The 19,138-nt window shown below is 40.9% G+C and overlaps 1 protein-coding gene across 3 annotated transcripts in view; it reads left to right on the top strand.

Annotated features, from left to right (window-relative positions):
• LOC126248865 (cysteine--tRNA ligase, mitochondrial) overlaps positions 1 to 19,138 on the top strand; it is a 103,107-nt gene that overhangs the window by 70,537 nt on the left and 13,432 nt on the right. For 2 of the 3 annotated variants that reach the window (XM_049950305.1, XM_049950307.1), the window contains 3 exons: positions 995 to 1,131; positions 1,220 to 1,345; positions 14,583 to 14,681. In XM_049950305.1, coding sequence (XP_049806262.1) covers positions 995 to 1,131; positions 1,220 to 1,345; positions 14,583 to 14,681 — 362 coding nt within the window. Of the gene's footprint in view, positions 1 to 994; positions 1,132 to 1,219; positions 1,346 to 3,617; positions 3,727 to 14,582; positions 14,682 to 19,138 lie in introns of those variants that run through there. The other variant, XM_049950306.1, reaches the window with a different exon arrangement.

Genomic DNA, 19,138 nt, shown 5'->3' with positions numbered 1-19,138 from the left:
GTGTTCACCCCATCCCCCTCCATAACATTTCCAAATGATGCTATATGAAAAAGGATGACATGATGGTCAGTCGGCAGCATGTGGTCCTCTGGGCCTGACTGTGGAATTACGTACTTACATTTAGTTTGCACATCTGTAGAAGTTTTTTTAAAAAGTGTCCTTACTCATATAGGACCAGTTTTGTGAGAGTCATAATGTTGGATTTAATTTGGGAATACTCGTGCTTGGTAGTTTGGTGGCTACTCCTTACCATACCATTGGCTATCAGTCTTTAAGTGTATTAACTCTGCTTGTGGTGTGTTATTTCACCTTTTATAATTTTTCTGTATTTCATAAAAGACAATAATACCTTGAGAGACTTGCTTATTGATGGTAAATTAATACTGTTCTCATTCACGTTTGGTTTTAGTTGTAGATTTGTAGCTGAATTTAATACCTTGCTCAGTCATGAAGACTGGGTTATAATGATAATGATTTTTGTGAAAGTTACTCATGTTTGTCTCGCTAAATATTTCACTCCCCCCCCCCTCCCGCCCCCGCCCCACTCCACCCATGTTTTCCAATTTCATAGGAAGCAGAATTTTGCAATATTATCATATCTGAGGTCACCCCTCAAATCGATTGGTGGCTCGCTCTGAATATAATTGCATCAGTAATTAAAAAAGGCAATTTTGCCCTATTTAACATTATGATATTATAAGGACGCCAGTTTTCTGTAACGGAAGTCTGATGTCATGTAGGTTTAAGTATCACTAAGATATCTGTGTTGTTGTATTCATTGTGGGGATCAAATGAAACATTTTCTTTCATTTGTTGTTCTGTTTTAGTGGCTTTACTAAAGAAGAATTGAGCATGCGGAAGATTAGTATAAGCAGCTTTGCTCACATTGTGCTCTTGCTGTTATGTTAAAGTTTTCTCAAAGCTTTTTGTATGATTTATTGCTTTCAGGATTAGTGATAGTGACTTTTTTTAAGCTTACCTATGCTTTTTACAGGCATTGAGTTTACCCACTCATCAATGGAGCATGCTCAAGGAGTGTACAGAAAGATTGAGGATTTTCTTGTAGACTGTGAAGCTTCTATAAATGGATATAAGGATACAGGAGTAATTGATGAACCTGAAGTTCTGAAGGTATATTAGTTTTATAGCTTTATTGAAGAAATTGTAAATAAAGTACTGAAAGGTAAATATTCTCATTAGTGTATATTTTGCTTTTCAGTCATTAGAAGAGGCAAGGATCAGTATTCGTTCAGCACTGGCTGATGACTTTGACACAAGTAAAACAACAAGTATTATAATGAATCTGATTCACTTTGTAAATAAAATGCTGTTAAATAAAAGGAATGTAAGTAATAAGTATTATGTTTAGTTTTTATTAAATATGTTATTGAAGATTATGTTTATATGTACTTTGTAGAATAGAGAAATTTGTTTGATAATAACTAAACTCATCTTTATTAATACACAAGTAACAGGTTGAGAGGAATGTCAGAAGAATGTCCACACTTTATTTATTCTCTATTATCTTGCGGTATTATATTCCGGATTATTCCTTTCATGTCACACAATATTTTTTTAATTGTATTAAATCTAAAATTCAGTTGATAACACCATTAAAATTGCATTTGGACGTATTTGTTGACTAGTACATACCTTCACAAGGCATAATTCTAAGTACTGTTGTGAGTACAAGGGGAACTGAATGTTTTAACTTAGTTCGTGAACTGTCACAGCTATTTGTGTAAGTTTCCAAGATTTTAATATAGTCAGGTTTATGTAATTAATTCTGTAGATTGTACAAATACATGGCTATCTGTTGTCTTCTTCCATGACCACAGATATTCATCTCCAACCAATATATAAGATGAGCAATATCAGTTTAATAAGTCACAGCTGCAAAATACTAACGCGAATTATTTACAGACGAATGGAAAAACTGGTAGAAGCCGACCTCGGCGAAGATCAGTTTGGATTCCGCAGAAATGTTGGAACACGTGATGCAAGACTGACCCTACGACTTATCTTAGAAAATAGTTTAAGGAAAGGTAAACCTACGTTTCTAGCATTTGTAGACTTAGAGAAAACTTTTGACAATGCTGACTGGAATACTCTCTTTCAAATTGTGAAGGTGGCAGGGGTAAAATACAGGGAGCGGAAGGGTATTTACAATTTGTACAGAAACCAGATGGCAGTTATAAGAGTTGAGGGGCATGAAAGGGAATCAGTGGTTGGGAAGGGAGTGAGACAGGGTTGTAGCCTCTCCCCAATGTTATTCAATCTGTATATTGAGCAAGCAGTAAAGGAAACAAAAGAAAAATTTGGAGTAGGTATTAAAATCCAGGGGGAAGAAATAAAAACTTTGAGGTTCGCCGATGACATTGTAATTCTATCAGAGACAGCAAAGGACTTGGAAGAGCAGTTGAACGGAATGTACAGTGTCTTGAAAGGGTGATATAAGGTGAACATCAACAAAAGCAAAACGAGGACAATGGAATGTAGTCGAATTAAGTCGGGTGATGCTGAGGGAATTAGATTAGGAAATGAGACACTTAAAGTAGTAAAGGATTTTTGCTGTTTGGGGAGCAAAATAACTGATGATGGTCGAAGTAGAGAGGATATAAAATGTAGACTGGCAATGGCAAAGAAGGCATTTCTGAAGAAGAGAAATTTGTTAACATCGAATATAGATTTAAGTGTCAGGAAGTCGTTTCTGAAAGTATTTGTATGGAGTGTAGCCATGTATGGAAGTGAAACATGGACAATAAATAGTTTGGACAAGAAGAGAATAGAAGCTTTTGAAATATGGTGCTACAGAAGAATGTTGAAGATTAGGTGGGTAGATCACGTAACTAATGAGGAGGTATTGAATAGGATTGGGGAGAAGAGAAATTTGTGGCACAACTTGACTAGAAGAAGGGATTGGTTGGTAGGACATGTCCTGAGGCATCAAGGGATCACAAATTTAGCATTGGAGGGCAGTGTGGAGGGTAAAAATCGTAGAGTGAGCCCAAGAGATGAATACACTAAGCAGATTCAGAATGATGTAGGTTGCAGTAGGTACTGGGAGATGAAGGAGCTTGCACAGGATAGATTAGCATGGAGAGCTGCATCAAACCAGTCTCAGGACTGAGGACCACAACAACAACAACCATACATGGTCATTACCTTGTGGAAATACTTCAGCGACAGGCCGTGAAACATTACTGAACGTCCTCTGGCCAATACCATATGCACCTGTGTTGTGGCAGTGTCCATAGTTCAAATGGGCTCCCTTATCTGGGCCTCCGTATACTAACATTTGCTGTGTTAGATACCTGGCACCATTTGCTGCAGGAATCTGATATGACAACTGTTTTTCTTTTTTCAGTTGAGTCAATGGGCAGTCACATGGCTTGCCACCAGAATCAACTGCAGTTGTCATCCACCAGCAACTTCCCTTTACTGTTCCTGTAATCACAGCCTCTCCCATACACTCATTAGCACTGTGCCGCATTATCACAATCACGAGTTACAGTGGGTCAAGAATCAGTGATAACCGTTTGACATAGTGAGCCTGTGAATTCCCATTGTGTTCGTAATGCTCATAAGACTCGTGTATCGAGTGCTGTTTGTTACAGTGCTGTGATGATGGAGAAGGACATTCTGCAAACATTAGAAGGCAGGGCATTCGTTCTACTGGACTGACCTGGAGTAACCCAAGGTAGTGCCAGCTGGAATAATTTCAAGGTACTTGGTTGTTTTTTTCTATTAAGAATTTGTGTCTTTTCATGCTAGATGATTGAGGTGCCTAAGACAATTTTATTGGATTTTCCCAAAGTTTTCCTTGTTTATTCTTACATCCATATGAAGTAAGAATGGCAATGTTTATTTTCATACCTCTCTCACATTTTATTAGCATTGGTGGGCTAAACAGCAAAACCTTAACACTTTTCTTTTACTCAAGATCTTATTTAAGTCAGGTTATCTTGGTTTCACATCAAACTAAAAAGCTCAGTAATGGACAAATGGTTGGAGATATCACCAGATGTCACAGTTTAAAAAAAAAAGTGCTGAAATGGAAACTGAAACACAAGATACATATTGAGAAAGGATTTAGAAAAAATATTCCACTGGTGCCATTAAAAAAATTGAATAATATTTCTTATGTACCAAAGGAGCTCTCCACTAGGGTCCAACTAGGGCCATTGTGGAAATAATCATAATAGTTTGCTCTTTGATTTCTTTCCTTGCTCTGTAATTTCTAAATATTTGCTTCATTACTTTAAAGAGGTTATATATTTATTTATTGTATGGTGACAGAGAAATATAGGCAACCATTTACAACAAATACGTACATTTCTGTACACCAAGTGGCAGCAGTAGAACACACATATTAAGGCATTGAAATCTGCAAGCTTTTAGAGCCAGTGGCTCCTTCTTCTGGCAGAAGGGTTGTAGGGGAAGGGAAAGGGTTGAAGGAAAAGTACTGGTGAGATTTAAGAAATGGGGAGGGTTCAGAAAAGTTGCCCAGAACCCCAAGTCAGGGGAGACTTAACAGATGGGATGAGAAGGAATTACAGTATATTTTCAAAAATTGCTTATTTTTGTTGTTATACATTTCTATACTGATACTCACTATCTCAAGTTCGTAATGGGTTCACAGCTCTAAGTAAGAGTTGAAAATCCCGTAAGAAGCTTCTGCAGACAAATTGTGAAGGTCTTCCAGTGTCCCTTTGAATGTTCTGAGGAAACATTCAAATATTATGTGAGGTACTATTTGCTCCTTGTCACCGGAGTCACATTCATGGTAGAACTTCCACCCCCATTGGTACAGCAATGCAGTTCTGATCCAATTCAGTATGCACCAGTGTTATTGGGTTGGATGAAAACTTGCTCGTCGGTCCCAGGGAGCTTTGATTACCTAATTGACAGTGCTTCATGGAAGATTGTTCTTGCCATTATTGAAGGCTTCTTGCCTGTTGAAGTTAATGTCCTACAAGCTGATTGCTGTGTGCTGCGATGGTTTTCTAGACCTCAGTTGTTGGGGTTCTGATGATGAAATTTCTGAATGGATTGCTAATTCTGGATTCAGCAATTGCTGTGATCTTCTTATGGGTGGTGCTGAAGTATCACTAAGTACCAATAGCCATAGTATGTTTGTGGGGAAAATACACCCTGCAATGAGGAGGTGCATTGGTTAACTGAATTGTGTGTCAATTATTTTACTGTGACCACTGGTTAGTCAGGGGGAACTGCAGTATTCCGTGAATGAATATGAAAAAGCTAGAGCTGATCTGAGGACTGTTGTAGTGTCACCTCAGGCGGTTTCTGTTAACTTCTGGAGTACATAGTTCCAAGTTTTGGTTTTGCTGCCACATTCCAGAGATGGCTTTTGTATGTCAAAGACCTGCCTATGGGCGCACCTAGGTATTTTGGAGTATTGCAATGAGAGTTATGTTTGAAGTATTCATCCAATGTCTTCAGGTCTTATGTTAGTGTTGCTTTGGCTTGCCTGAAGCTTTGATCCTGAGCGATCAAAGCAATATCATCAGCATAAATAAATTTCCTGGTCTTTCTTTCTGGAAGATCGTATGTATACAAATGTAAAAGGAATAGGGCCAAAACAGAACCCTGTGGGATACAATATATTATTTTGTGAACTCTGCTTTCAGAGAACACCTCCAAGTATCTATTGTTGACTATGTAGCTAATTAGAATGGTTAGTTTGTGATGCAGAATGATGCTGATGAATTTGAGCAGGAGTTTGTCGTGTCAGGCAGTATTGCAGGCTGCATTTAGATCCAAGAGGACCCTCCTGTTTATCTTCTGCTTCTCAATGCCATTTTTGATATGAGTTGCTATTGCTGGCACCTGTTCCTCACATCCTCTTCTGGTCTAAACTCAGCTTTCCCTATTGGGTCATGTTTGTGATGGCTGACCGGATTCTGTTATGAATTAGCATCTCCAGGGGCTTTAACATGACACTAAGGAGAGCAATGGGGCAGTTTTCAACTTTAAATGGATCTTCATTTGGTTTAGTACAGCAGTGATGCTAGTTTTCTTGAAGAGAGGTGGATGATGACCTGACTTGAGATATTTGCAAAAAGGTGTCCAGCCATTTGAGAATACCAGGACCACAGTACAACAGAAATTCAACATAAATACCATCAACACCTGATGCCTTCCTAGTTTTCATATTCTTTCTAGCTCCTATGATGGTCTCTTCCAATTGGAATGGAGTGGAAAAACTCAGATGTTTGTGGAGCTGACTGTATCTTTACTGTTTAGAGGTGTCTAATTTCTCTTTTGATGTGTTTATCTCTTGTTGACTTAGAGGTGGAGATCATGTAATTGGCCATATCATCTAAATTTGTGTTAGATTTTTGTCGGGTGATGGTGTTTGCTGTATTCAGCTTGCTGATTAAGAACCAGGCCTTCCTGCTGTACTGAATATGATCCAAGGAAGCTACAGTTTCTTTCAATCTTTTTTGTCTGCTCTGATTTAGTGAATGTAGAAGGTCGGAGGCTGTAGCAGGATCAGCACTGTCTTCGAATTCCTTGTGAAGCCATTCGCTGTCTTCATTCCAGCCAGGAATGTATTATCTGCGACATCCTCTTGGTATGCATTATTTTGCTCCACTTCTCAATACACCAATGAATCTATTGTAGTTGTTGAAGGTTGGTTTTATCCATCTTATCTGTTTGTGTGGAAAATACAGACCAGTTGGCTTTTTTAATGTTCCATCTTGGCTTTGGATAGTAGTAGATGATGGGTATGAACAGTCCTCTCTGGAGGAATATTGTACAATGCTGACAAGAAGGGAATCTTGTTATGACTTAGTGGCACCCCTCATTGGACATATTTGGAGACTCTGTGATACAGGACAGGTCAAGTGTGTAGCCCTTAATCCATCAGGCAGAAAAGAAGGTTGCCTTGCCTTTCGCATCATATACAAATTTGAGGTTTTCTGTTTCCATGTAGTCGACAAGTTTTTTGTCCATTTTTGTCACATTCTTGATATCCTCAAGGTATGTTGTAGCTTTTGAAGTCTCCAGCTATGATAATTTGTTGTTGTAGAGAGGGCACAAGTGGAGGGGGCCAGTTGCATCCTGGTGGTTTTTGCAGGTTGACTATTGTCAAGTTCCTCGCTTTAACTGTGGCTGTGAAACTGTTATCATCTGAACATGATGGCAAGACCTCATAGTAACTAATGTTGCTTGTTGCATAAGTTGGGCCATGTTTCGGATGACCTTTAGTTGTAACAAGCTTAAAGCCTGGAATCTTTCCTCTGCTGTGAAGTTCTGCATGGGTTTCTTAGAATAAGATGATATTAATTTGATGATCTTTCAGTGTTCTGGATAAACATTCACTCTTTTTCTCTGCTTATGCCTTCTATGTTCAGTTGGTAAATTGATATTAAAGGTCCAATGTTTCCATTTGGTCTTGATAGTTGCTGTTTAGCACCACAAGGGGAACACGTGCAAAGTAATAGAGACGTAATACTTGCAGATGTGAGGAACAGTGGTCCCCCATTTAAAGAGGTAAGAGAAAGAGATCAGATCTTTGACAGAAAAATGTTTTGTAAATAATAGATTTCAGCTATCAGTCGTCCTTTTGAAATTTTATTGGCAGATCTAGATATCAGCTAGAAAGTAGCCATTCTCAATGCACTACCAATTAAATGAACTGTGGATGAAGTGCAACCAACAGGCATTACATGCATTTATCAAAAATGATAGTGCATTGAGAATGGCTAGTTTCTAGCTGAAATCTAGATCTGCCAATAAAATTTCAAAAGGACGACTGATAGCTGAAATCTATTATTTACAAGTCAATATAACAGTCGCTGCGTGCAACAGCCTTCTGAATGGAGGGTAACCTGATGGAGAAAAATGTTTATTAACGGTATATTTAATTCCAGGTACGGGCTGATAGGGAAACTTGTGGTCCTCTTGGTTACAAGGGAAGCACTGTGAGCATTATAAGGGAGAAGTGCAAAAATATCAAACATTCAATAGATCAGGGACAAGTGTCTGCTAAAGTCTGCATTGTATCTACAACCATTCAACACTTTCAGTGGTGAAGGGTTCATTAGACTTCCCTAAGCACTGACTGGCATTGGTGCCAAATAGGCATATGGTTGTACAAGAGTTTTTGCATTCTCCAAGAATGTATTCAAGATATATCTAATGCAGTGAGATGCGAGATCATGCCTAAAGTAAACAAAGCCATTGACTGGAATGAGTGTGGCAAGTGAACTCTAGACTGGCCATTATTGTAAGATACATTATCTTACTTTCACATCCAATATTATTATGGATTCTGAGGACAGGTGAGCATTAAGGAACAATTTACTCCTCAGAATAAAGTATCCAGACTTTACAAAAACAAGAGTTCCTATAGAATTTTATGATAAAATGTCATAACTAGGTATAACTGTCCTGGAATTTAGTAAAAGTCACATTTGTATGTCTCGAGGGCCAAACATAAAGAAAGCTCTCTAGTATCACTGATGTCTTCTATGTGCTGTGCACTGCATAATCATAACATTAAGGGCACACATTGGGATCCGTACCAGGTCGTGTTGACAGAGAAGATAGAGAAGATCGAAAGAAGAGTGGCGCCTTTCATCACAGGGTTATTTGGTAAGTGTTACGGAGATGTTTAGCAAACTCAAGTGGTAGACTCTGTAAGAGAGGGGCTCTGCATCGCAGTGTAATTTGCTGTCCAGGTTTTGAGAGGGTGCGTTTCTGGATGAGGTATCAAATATATTGCTTCCCCCTACTTATACCTCCCGAGGGGATCACGAATGTAAAATTAGAGAGATTCGAGTGCCCACGGAGGCTTTCCGGCAGTCGTTCTTCCCAACCATACTTGACTGGAACAGGAAAGGGAGGTAATGACAGTGGCACATAAAGTGCCCTCCGCCACACACTGTTGGGTGGCTTGCGGAGTATAAATGTAGATGTAGATGCGTGTTCCTTAATGAAGAGTTGCCTGGGAGAGAGATTTTCACTCTGCAGTGGAGTGTTCGCTGATATGATGTGACTAAGCCATGTCTCCACAATATCCTTTCTTCCAGGAATGCTAGTTCTTCAAGGTTCGCAGGAGAGCTTTTGGAAGGTAGGAGACAAGGTACTGGCAGGAGTAAAGCTGTGAGGACGGGGCATGAGTCGTGCTTGAGTAGCTCAGATGGTAGAGCACTTGCCTGCAAAAGGCAAAGGTCCCGAGTCCGAGTCCAAATCTCGGTCCGGCACACAGTTTTAATCTGCCAGGATGTTTCATATCAGCACACACTCCACTGCAGAGTGAAAATCTCATTCTGTATACATTTATGTTTCTTAAAGACTATTATTTCTTTCACTGGACAGTCCTAGAATGACTTCATAAATGATTGTGATTATAGCAGACAAAAACTTTACTTCTGTGCACATGCTCACTGAGTGAAAAGTAAGGGCATTTTAAAATACTACAATGTTTCTAAACGAGAGGGTAATAAAATGTGAAGGTCAAAATATTATGGTGGTGAAATAATGAATTCATTAAATATGTTTTGTCGTACATGCAGTTTTCATTGCAGGTCATCCATTTATTAAACTTCACTGATTTCCCTCTGCTAAAAGTGTGTTCAAGCTGCCTTGCTTATGAGCTCTTGTACCTGAGTCACGAGTTTCTCGTAACACCACTCCCTAGCAGCAAATTTGATGTCCATGCTGACTCCCTCTACAGCATTGGCATGAGCACCATCAGTTTGGCAATGTTTCAGTACAATCACCATCCACTATAAACACAGCTGAAGCACCAGACGGAGTTTTGGATCTGGTGGAAACATTGCTGTATTGTCCAGTGAGGAAGGTCTTCACCCCAGCTCCTTTTGCAGCTATGATCTAACACAGTCCAACATCTCTGACTTCTCGATAGTGGTTGCATTGCCTCTTCACGACAGCAGAGACACAGGTCTCATCAAGAATACTTATAACTGCCTCTTTCGATTGATGCCAATCCCACACAGGCTGGATGGTTACCACTTGGAGGGATTGGTTAAGAAGTTTGCAATGCAAGCCCATTATCAGACTGTGCTTGATTGCTGGTAGAGCGGAGCCATTCTGTCTACTGCAGCACTGGGAGGGGAGGGGTGGCAAGTCCCTCACCCCGTCCAGAAAATATCCCCAGAACTCATTTTGACAGCAGGCTGAGAAGATCTAAGGCCGTTGTTTAGGGTCTGGAATGTGGAAATATCCCCTCCCCTACCTATGTTAAATCTGGGAACCCCAGGGTTGGAGTCAAGTGCTCTACCCACTAGGCTACCATTCCCTGCCCAGTTAAAGGGGAGAGGGATCTTGTATCTACACTGGCTAAACAGATGACGTGTGACCCGAAGTCATCATTCAGCATCCATGTCGCATTGTGCTTATGAGTTTCTCAGACCTCACACTATGTCAGTGGCCACATGAGCTGATACCATGGACACAATTGGGAACAAACGTGAGACCACCAATTCACCACTGCTGCTCAGAATAGATGATCTACGCGCACCACATATAGCATTTTTTTTTTTTTAATTTTAGCTTTCTAGATTCTATGCACTCTGTTGGATTCTCTTATTTACAGGCTTTGCCAATTCCTTTGGTAATAATTGGACTGCAAGTAGGCTGAACTGTTCAGTTGCTAAAAACAACCCAAAACTTTTGTGTGAACTGATCTATAAGAGTGTGTGTGTGTGTGTGTGTGTGTGTGTGTGTGTGTCAACCTACTGGTGCTGGTGTACTGTGACAGACAAGTGGATGTCTGGGCACTCCAGGCTTCAGCTATCACCAACTTTCTCCTCTGAATACGAAAATATTTTGTTGATGCTGACCTACATGTGGAGAAATGATCATCATAATAAAATAAGGGAAATCAGAGTTCACATGGACAGATGTACACTATGGGATCAAAAGTATCCGGAACCTGGCTGAAATTGACTTAAAAGTTCGTGGCACCCTCCATCAGTAATGCTGGAATTCAATATGTTGTTGGCCCACCCTTAGCCTTGATGACAGCTTCTGCTCTTGCAGGCATACATTCAATCAATCAGGTGCTGAAAGGTTTCTTGGGGAATGGCAGACCATTCTCCACGGAGTGCTGCACTGAGGAGAGGTATCGATGTCAGTCGGTGAGGCCTGGCACAAAGTCGGTGTTCCAAAACATCTCAAAGATGTTCTATAGGATTCAGGTAAGGACTCTGTGCAGGCCAGTCCATTACAGGGATGTTAATGTCATGTAACCACTCCACCACAGGCCATGCATTATGAACAGGTGCTCAATCATGTTGAAAGACGCAATTGCCATCCCCAAATTGCTATTCAACAGTGGGAAGCAAGAAGGTGCTTAAAACATCAATGTAGGCCCATGCTGCAATAGTGCCATGCAAACAACAAGGGGTGCAAGCCCCCTCCATGAAAAACACGACCACACTATAACACCACCACCTCCGAATTTTCTGTTGGTGCTAACACATTGGCAGATGACGTTCACCGGGCATTCGCCATACCCACACCCTGGCATCGGATTGCCACACTGTCTACTGTGATTCGTTACTCCACACAATGTTTTTGCACTATTCAATCATCCAATGTTTATGCTCCGTACACCAAGCGAGGTGTCATTTGGCATATATCGGCGTGATGTGTGGCTTATGAGCAGCCGATTGACCATGAAATCCAAGTTTTATCACCTCCCGCCTAACTGTCATAGTACTTGCAGTGGATCCTGATGCAGTTTGGAATTCCTGTGTGATGGTATAGATAGATGTCTGCCTATTACACATTGCAACCTGCCTGTCAGTCAACAGATGAGATCGGCCTGTACACTTTTGTGCTGTATGTGTCCCTTCACATTTCCATTTCACTATCACATCAAAAACAGTGGACCTAGGGATGTTTAGAAGTGTGGACATCTGACGTACAGAGGTATGATACAAGTGACACCCAATCACCTGACCACGTTCGAAGTCCATGAGTTCCGCGAGGCATCCCATTCTGTTCTCTCACAATATCTACATCTACACCTACATCATACTCCGCAAGCCACCTAGTGGTGTGTGGTGGAGGGTACTTTAGCTACCACTATCTGATCCCTCCAACCCTGTTCCACTCGCAAATAGTGCATAGGAAGAATGATTGTCGGTAAGCCTCTGTATTTGCTCTAATTTCTCCAATTTTTTCCTTGTGGTCAATATGTGAGATGTATGTGGGGGGAAGTAATATGTTGTCTGACTCCTCCTGAAAAGTGCTGTCCCAAAATTTCAGTAGTAAATCTCTCCATGATGGACAACGTCTCTTTTTTAACGTCTGCCAGTGGAGTTTTTTTTAGCATCTCTGTTATGCTCTCTTGCCAGCTAAACGATCCCGTGATGAAATGTGCTGCTCTTTGTTGGATCTTCTCTATCTCCTCTATCAGTACTACCTGGTAGGGATCCCAGATAGATGAACAGTACTCAAAAATTGGACGAACGAGCACCTTATAAGCCACTCCTTTTGTGGACGAGTTACATTTCCCTAAGATTCGTCTGTAGAATCTGAGTCTTGTGTCTGCTTTTCCCACTATCTGTTTTATATGGTCATTCCACTTAAAATTCTTACTATCTTCTGGTGTTGCTAATTTGGTATAAACAACTGCATCATCAGCAAATAGCCTTAAAGAGCATCCGACGCTTTCTGTCACATCTTTTATATATATTGTGAACAGCAACGGTCCTATCGCACTTCACTGTGGTACTCCGTATATTACCTTTACATCTGTCAATTTAGTTCCTTTAAGAGCGACATGATGAGTTTTATCTGCAAGAAAGTCTTGAATCCAATCGCAGGTCTGCTCTGATACTCCCTAAGCTCGTATTTTTTTCATTACATGGCAATGCGGGACGATGTCAAATGCCTTACCCAAATCAAGGAACACGGCATCAGACTGAGCGTTGTTGTTGTCTACTACGGGTGGGGATCTCATGGAGGGACAGAGCGAGCTGAGTTTCACTGGATCTCTTTTTGCGGAATCCATCTTGATTTTTGTAGAGGAGCTGTTGACTTTCCAAGAATGTCATAATTCTTCAGCGTAAAACATGTTCCATAATTCCACAACAGATTGATGTCAACGATACAGGTCTATAATTGTGTGGATCTGTCTTACGACCTTTCTTAAAAACGGGAATGAACTGTGCTTTTTTCCAGTCGTTAGGTACCTTCCGTTGCTCAAGTGATCTACGATAAATTACTAATCTTTGAGAGTGGAATAAGAGAGAATTATTGTGAAGGTGGTTCGGTAAACCCTTTGCCCGGCACTTAAGTGTGATTTGCAGAGTAGCCATGTAGATGTAGCTCTTTAGTCAGACAGTGTTGAGTGCTATGGACATGTTTTACCCCTACCCTACTTTTTTTCACGGTATCAGTCAACCAAAAGTCTTTTTAATAGTATGACAGAAGCATTCCCAAACTGTAATGCTTTTGTTGTGGTATACATTACACAGTCCAGTCATAGAAGTGTAACAACTGCCTATGTTCAACGTCAGTGTGCAACAACCACTGTCAGATGACAGGTGGCAACACTAGCACTGTAGCAGTGCCTAGGCAGCTGTGGTGCACTGTGGGCCATAGATGGCAGGGGTCAATGATGGCTGTGAAGATGTGTACAGGTGAATATACATGCAACTCTCGAGTAACTGACGACCGAGATGAACCGAGGGGGCTACCAGCAGCATCCCCTCAATGACGATTCTGCGAACATTGCTTCATATTGGCCTCCACAGCACAGGCGCCTAGTTCTTGTGCCCATGGCGATTGCCCTTCATCAGTGATGAAGACTGGAATTTGTATATCAGTACTGCAACAGGAAATCAACTGAGTGGTGGCAGGTGGCCTTTTCAGGTGAATCACGTTTTATGCTCTATTGGACAGGTGGCATGTACGGCCCTGCAACAGTCATCAGTAGTGTCCAGGCTGGAGGAGGGAGTGTTACAGTCTGCAAAATGTTTTTGTAGCATTTTCTGGGTGTTCTCGTCATTCTGGAAAGTTCAGTGGATTATCACACGTATGCATCTGTCCTCGGGGACCGTATCCACCCCTACGTGCTGCTTGGTTTTTCGTCAGCATGGTGGCACCGACCAGGACAGAGCAATGTGTCACACAGCTCACAGTGTATGTGCAGAATGCCAGGATAAGTTTACAGTACTCCCCTGGCCACCAAACTTCACAGATTTAAACTCAGTCGTGAATCTGTGGGATCACCTCGATCGGACTGTTAGCACCGTGGATCCTTCGCCGTGAAACCTAGTGCAGCTGGCCACAGCACTAGAGTCCCTCCAAATCCCTGTCAGTACCTTCCAGATAATCATTGGCTCTCTTCCTGCCTGTCTGCACTGCAAAAGGTCTTTATTAATGCTTCTGATAGGTGGTCGCATTAATTTGACTGGACCATGCATTTTAAAAATGGTAAAATATTTCCATCAGTAAGTATCGTCATCATGTTAGTAATAAATAACTGAGGTTATTGTTTTATTTAACATCAAATGTTTTGAACAAAAATTTTAGTCATTATTATTAATATTACACTTCATTTTTAATTGTAGGATGTTTATGTTGGAAGCCAGGCAGCTGGATTGGTAGCATGCTGCAACTTTGTAAAGAACACTATGGAATCATTTGGAGTAACTTCTTCTACAGGACAGGTAAGTTGTTCATTCTTATAACAGAGATGACACAAAAGGCTGAAACTGAAATGCTTGCTCTTGAATAATTGCAAAGGAGCTGTTTTGCATATTCAGTCAGACTCCTTCTGATTTCTCCCCATATGATATTGCACCAGAAATTATATGTACTGTTTCTGTATTCTTAACAAATATGAGTCAAGACAGGAGTTTATTTCAGCAAGAAATACAACTCTGTATTGAAGGATAATGTACTCCGCTTCACTGGTTGCTAGAACTAAGATTAACCACCATTTTAAATTAAATTAGCCATGAAGGAGGGTATGATACATAAGATGTGCCAGTGGCCAACTGCACGTCTCTTGTTTCTGTCTCGAGTAAAAGGAAGGAGTTATACATATTGTAAACAAAATTGGGTATTTGCTTGAGGCCAAGAGTGACAGGATTTCTGAAACAGTGCTGTTTGTGATCTGTTGCATACATCTGTAGTGTGTGTTTGTCACATATAGGCAAATTGCACCATATATGAACAACTGGCATGAAGAGTTCCACATACTATGGCTGTAGAAGTAAACAGTGACCACAAAAGCTTGCACGGACTAATTAGTGTGTTACAGCTGAGCAGCTCACCGTCAGATTAACTAGGAGTTTATGAAACATTTTTTAAAAACAAATATAAAGATCCAAAATAATTGAATTGAATTTCAAATTCCCTTTTGGCTACCCTGATTTTAAATTTTTACTGTTTCTAAAGATTGCTTTTGTCAAATTGCGCTGTAGTTCTTTGTTGATTCATTCCCCTGCCTCTGTCCAATCCAAACTAGGTCTCCACCTCTTAGCCATGTTGTTATAGTGCATATATTGCAGAGATGGAAGTTCCACAGTATTTCAGGTCTCCAAGTTCCTCTGGTTGGTCAGGAAACATGGGGAGCTCAAATAGATGGATTTAACTGACTGCCATCTGTTTCCATCAGAAGTTTTTGATAGATTTGGATACAAAAGCTTGATGAAAAATATTATGTTTGTGTGTGTTTCAGAGAAAAAGTGCAGAGAAAAAGAAAATTGTCTAAAATTTACTGCTACTTTTGAGTGCATGGGAATAAAACAACAAAATTTACAATAGAGAATTATGTAAAAACTGACTCTCTCTTTAGCGGGATATAAGTGGATTTTGTTTTCTATTAGGATGAAACTGCTAGAAGGGTATGGAATGGTTTGAAGATCTTGATTGAATTTAGAGTAATGTTGTTAATTTTCCTGTGAAAAGCAGGAAAAATAAATTAAGAACAATGAAACCCATGATTTTGTACGAGGGTTGGAACTTAAATGGTGGCAACTATTTATTCACAACTGATACAAAAGAGTTACATGTTTGCACCTGTTACTGTCCTTCAAAGGAGTCACCAGTGTTGTGTAGAACCCATTGCCAGCGATGTGGAAGGCGTAGTATACTGTTAGCAGAGCCTGTTCTGTTGATGGCGCAAATGGGGCGGTCTACTGCCTGTCAAATCTCTGGAACACTTCTGAAGTAGAAGCTGCAGTGGATGGGCACCACTGTTGTGGGCTGGCCATGGTGATCCAATGGATGTCCAGCATGCCAGAGTCCTCTGATCGGTCCACACCAGTGGCCAACCCAGTTACTGCTCACACTGAAGCTGACCCTTCACCTGTGGTTGAGTGGGAGGTCACCTCGGGGCGAAGCAAGTGGCGAAAGACTTCCCAGGCAGCCGCACGTAAGGCCTCCCCGGTTTGTCTGACAAACAGGTTCCAGGTGCTGTCTGTGGCTGACACTGTCGCTGAGCCAGGTGCTGTCGCCTGTCTTGTTTCAGAGGAAACCACTCAGCCTGCAAGATCCAGGCAATTGCAGAGGGTGGGATTATTGGTAGTTGAGAGCTCCAATGTTAGGCATATTATGGGGCCCCTTAGGGACTTGGCTGACAAGAAGGGTCGGAATACCAATGTGCGCTCCATGTGCATACCAAGTGGAGTCATTCCAGATGTGGAAAGGGTCCTCCCGGATTCCATGAAGAGCACAGGGTGCAGCCAACTGCAGGAGGTTGCTGACGTCGGTACCAATGGTGTGTGTCACTTTGGATCAGAAGAGATTCTCTCTGGTTTCGAGTGGCTAACAGAAGTCTTGCTTACAAGATGAAAGCAGAGCTGACCATTTGCAGGATAGTCGGCAGGACCGATTGCGGACCTGTGGTGCAGAACTGAGTGGAGGGTCTGAATCAGAGGCTCAGACGGTTCTGCGACTGTGTAGGCTGTAGATTCCTCGACTTACGCCAAAGGGTGGTTTGGTTTCGGGTTCCGCTGAAGAGTTCAGGTGTCCACTATAAGCAGGAGGTGGCTACACGGGTAGCAGGGGCTGTGTGGCATGGACTGGGTGGTTTTTTAGAGTAGAGGGTCTCGGGAAAACACAAAAAGGGCTTCAGTCACAAAGGGTGCAGGCTGAACACAGGAAGAACGTAGATACAGGAAACATTGGTATAACAGTTGTAAATTGTCATTGCTGTGTTGGGAAACTACCAGAGCTCCATCACTAATAGAAAGCATTGGTGCTCAAATTGTTATAGGCACTGAAAGCTGGCCTAAGCCGGATATAAGCTCAGCCGAAATTTTTGTGAAGACCCTAACGGTGTTCCAAACGGATAGGCTAAACATGGTTGGCGGTGCCGTGTTTATTGCTGTCAGAAGTAGTTTATCTTGTCGCAAAATTGAAGTAGATACTTCCTGTGAGTTAGTATGGGCAGAGGTCATTGTTGGCAACCAGAATAAAATAATAATTGGATCCTTTTAGCAAGCTCCCAATTCGGATGATACAGTTGCTGAAAGGTTCAAAGAAAACTTGAGTTTGATTTCAAACACGTACCCGACTCATATGATAATAGTTGGTGGTGACTTTAATTTACCCTCGATATGTTGGCGAAAATACATGTTTAATTCTGGAGGTATGCATAAAATATCATCCGAAATTGTGCTAAACGCATTCTCTGAAAATTATTTCTAGCAGTTAGTTCATGAGCCCACGCGAATAGTAAACGGTTGTGAAAATACACTTGACCTCTTCGCAACAAATAATCCTGAGTTAATAACGAGCATCAAAACTGATTCAGAGATTAGTCAACACAGAGTTGTCATAGCGAGATTAAATACTGTAATCCCCAAACCCTCGAAAAATAAGTGAAAATATACCTATTAAAAACATAAAAATTCACTTGACGCTTTCCTAAGAGTCAGTCTCCACTCATTCCAGTTAATAATATAAGTGTAGACCAGATGTGGCGTGAATTCAAAGAAATAGTATTGGCAGCAATTGAGTGATTTATAACAAATAAATTAACAAACAACGGAGCTGATCCTCCTTGGTACACAAAACAGGTTAGAACACTGTTGCAGAAACAATGAAACAAACATGCCAAATTTAAACAGACGCAAAATCCCCAAGATTGGCAATTTGTTACAGATGCCTGAAGTTTAGTGCGGACTTCAATGCGAGATGCCTATAACAGTTTCCACAACGAAACTTTGTCTTGAAATCTTGCAGAAAATCCAAAGAGTTCTGGTCATATGTGAAGTATGTTAGTGTCAAGAAACAATCGGTGCCTTCTCTGTGTGATGGCAATGGAGATACTATCAAAGGCAGTGCTGCCAAAGCAAAGTTACTAAACACAGCCTTCCGAAATGCCTTCACAAAAGCAGACGAAGTAGATATTCCAGAATTCAAATCGAGAACAGCTGCCAACATGAGAAACATAGAAGTAAATATCTTCGAAGTAGTGAAGCAACTTAAATCACTTAGTCTTCTGGTCCAGACTGAATACCAATTAGATTCCTTTCGGATTATGCTGATGCATTAGCTCCATACTTAACAATCATATACACCCGTTCACTCGATGAAAGATACGTACCCAAAGACTGGGAGGTTTCACAGGTCACACCGATATTCAAGAAAGGTAGTAGGAGTAATCCACTAAATTACAGGACCATATCATTAACATCGATATGCAGCAGGATTTTAGAACATTATATTGTGTTTGAACACTATGAATTACCTCGAAGAAAACGGTCTATTGACACACAATCAACATGGGTTTAGAAAACATCATTCCTGTGGAACACAACTAACTCTTTATTCATATGAAGTGTTGAGTGCTATTGACAAGGGATTTCAAATCGATTCCGTATTTCTGGATTTCTGGAAGGCTTTTGACACTGTACCACACAAGCGGCTCGTAGTGAAATTGCGTGCTTATGGAATATCGTCTCAGTTATGTGACTGGATCTGTGATTTCCTGCCAAAGAGGTCACAGTTCATAGTAATTGACAGAAAGTCATCGAGTAAAACAGAAGTGATTTCTGGCGTTCCCCAATGTAGTGTTATAGTGTTATAGTCCCTTTGCTGTTCCTTATCTATATAAACGATTTTGGAGACAATCTGAGCAGCCGTCTTCAGTTGTTTGCAGATGACGCTGTCG

The sequence above is a fragment of the Schistocerca nitens genome, chromosome 3 (genome assembly GCF_023898315.1).
Source record: "Schistocerca nitens isolate TAMUIC-IGC-003100 chromosome 3, iqSchNite1.1, whole genome shotgun sequence".
NCBI classification, from domain to species: Eukaryota; Metazoa; Arthropoda; class Insecta; order Orthoptera; family Acrididae; genus Schistocerca; species Schistocerca nitens.
The sequence above is the reverse complement of the archived record's forward strand: the minus strand, read 5'-3'. Positions and strand labels throughout refer to the sequence as shown.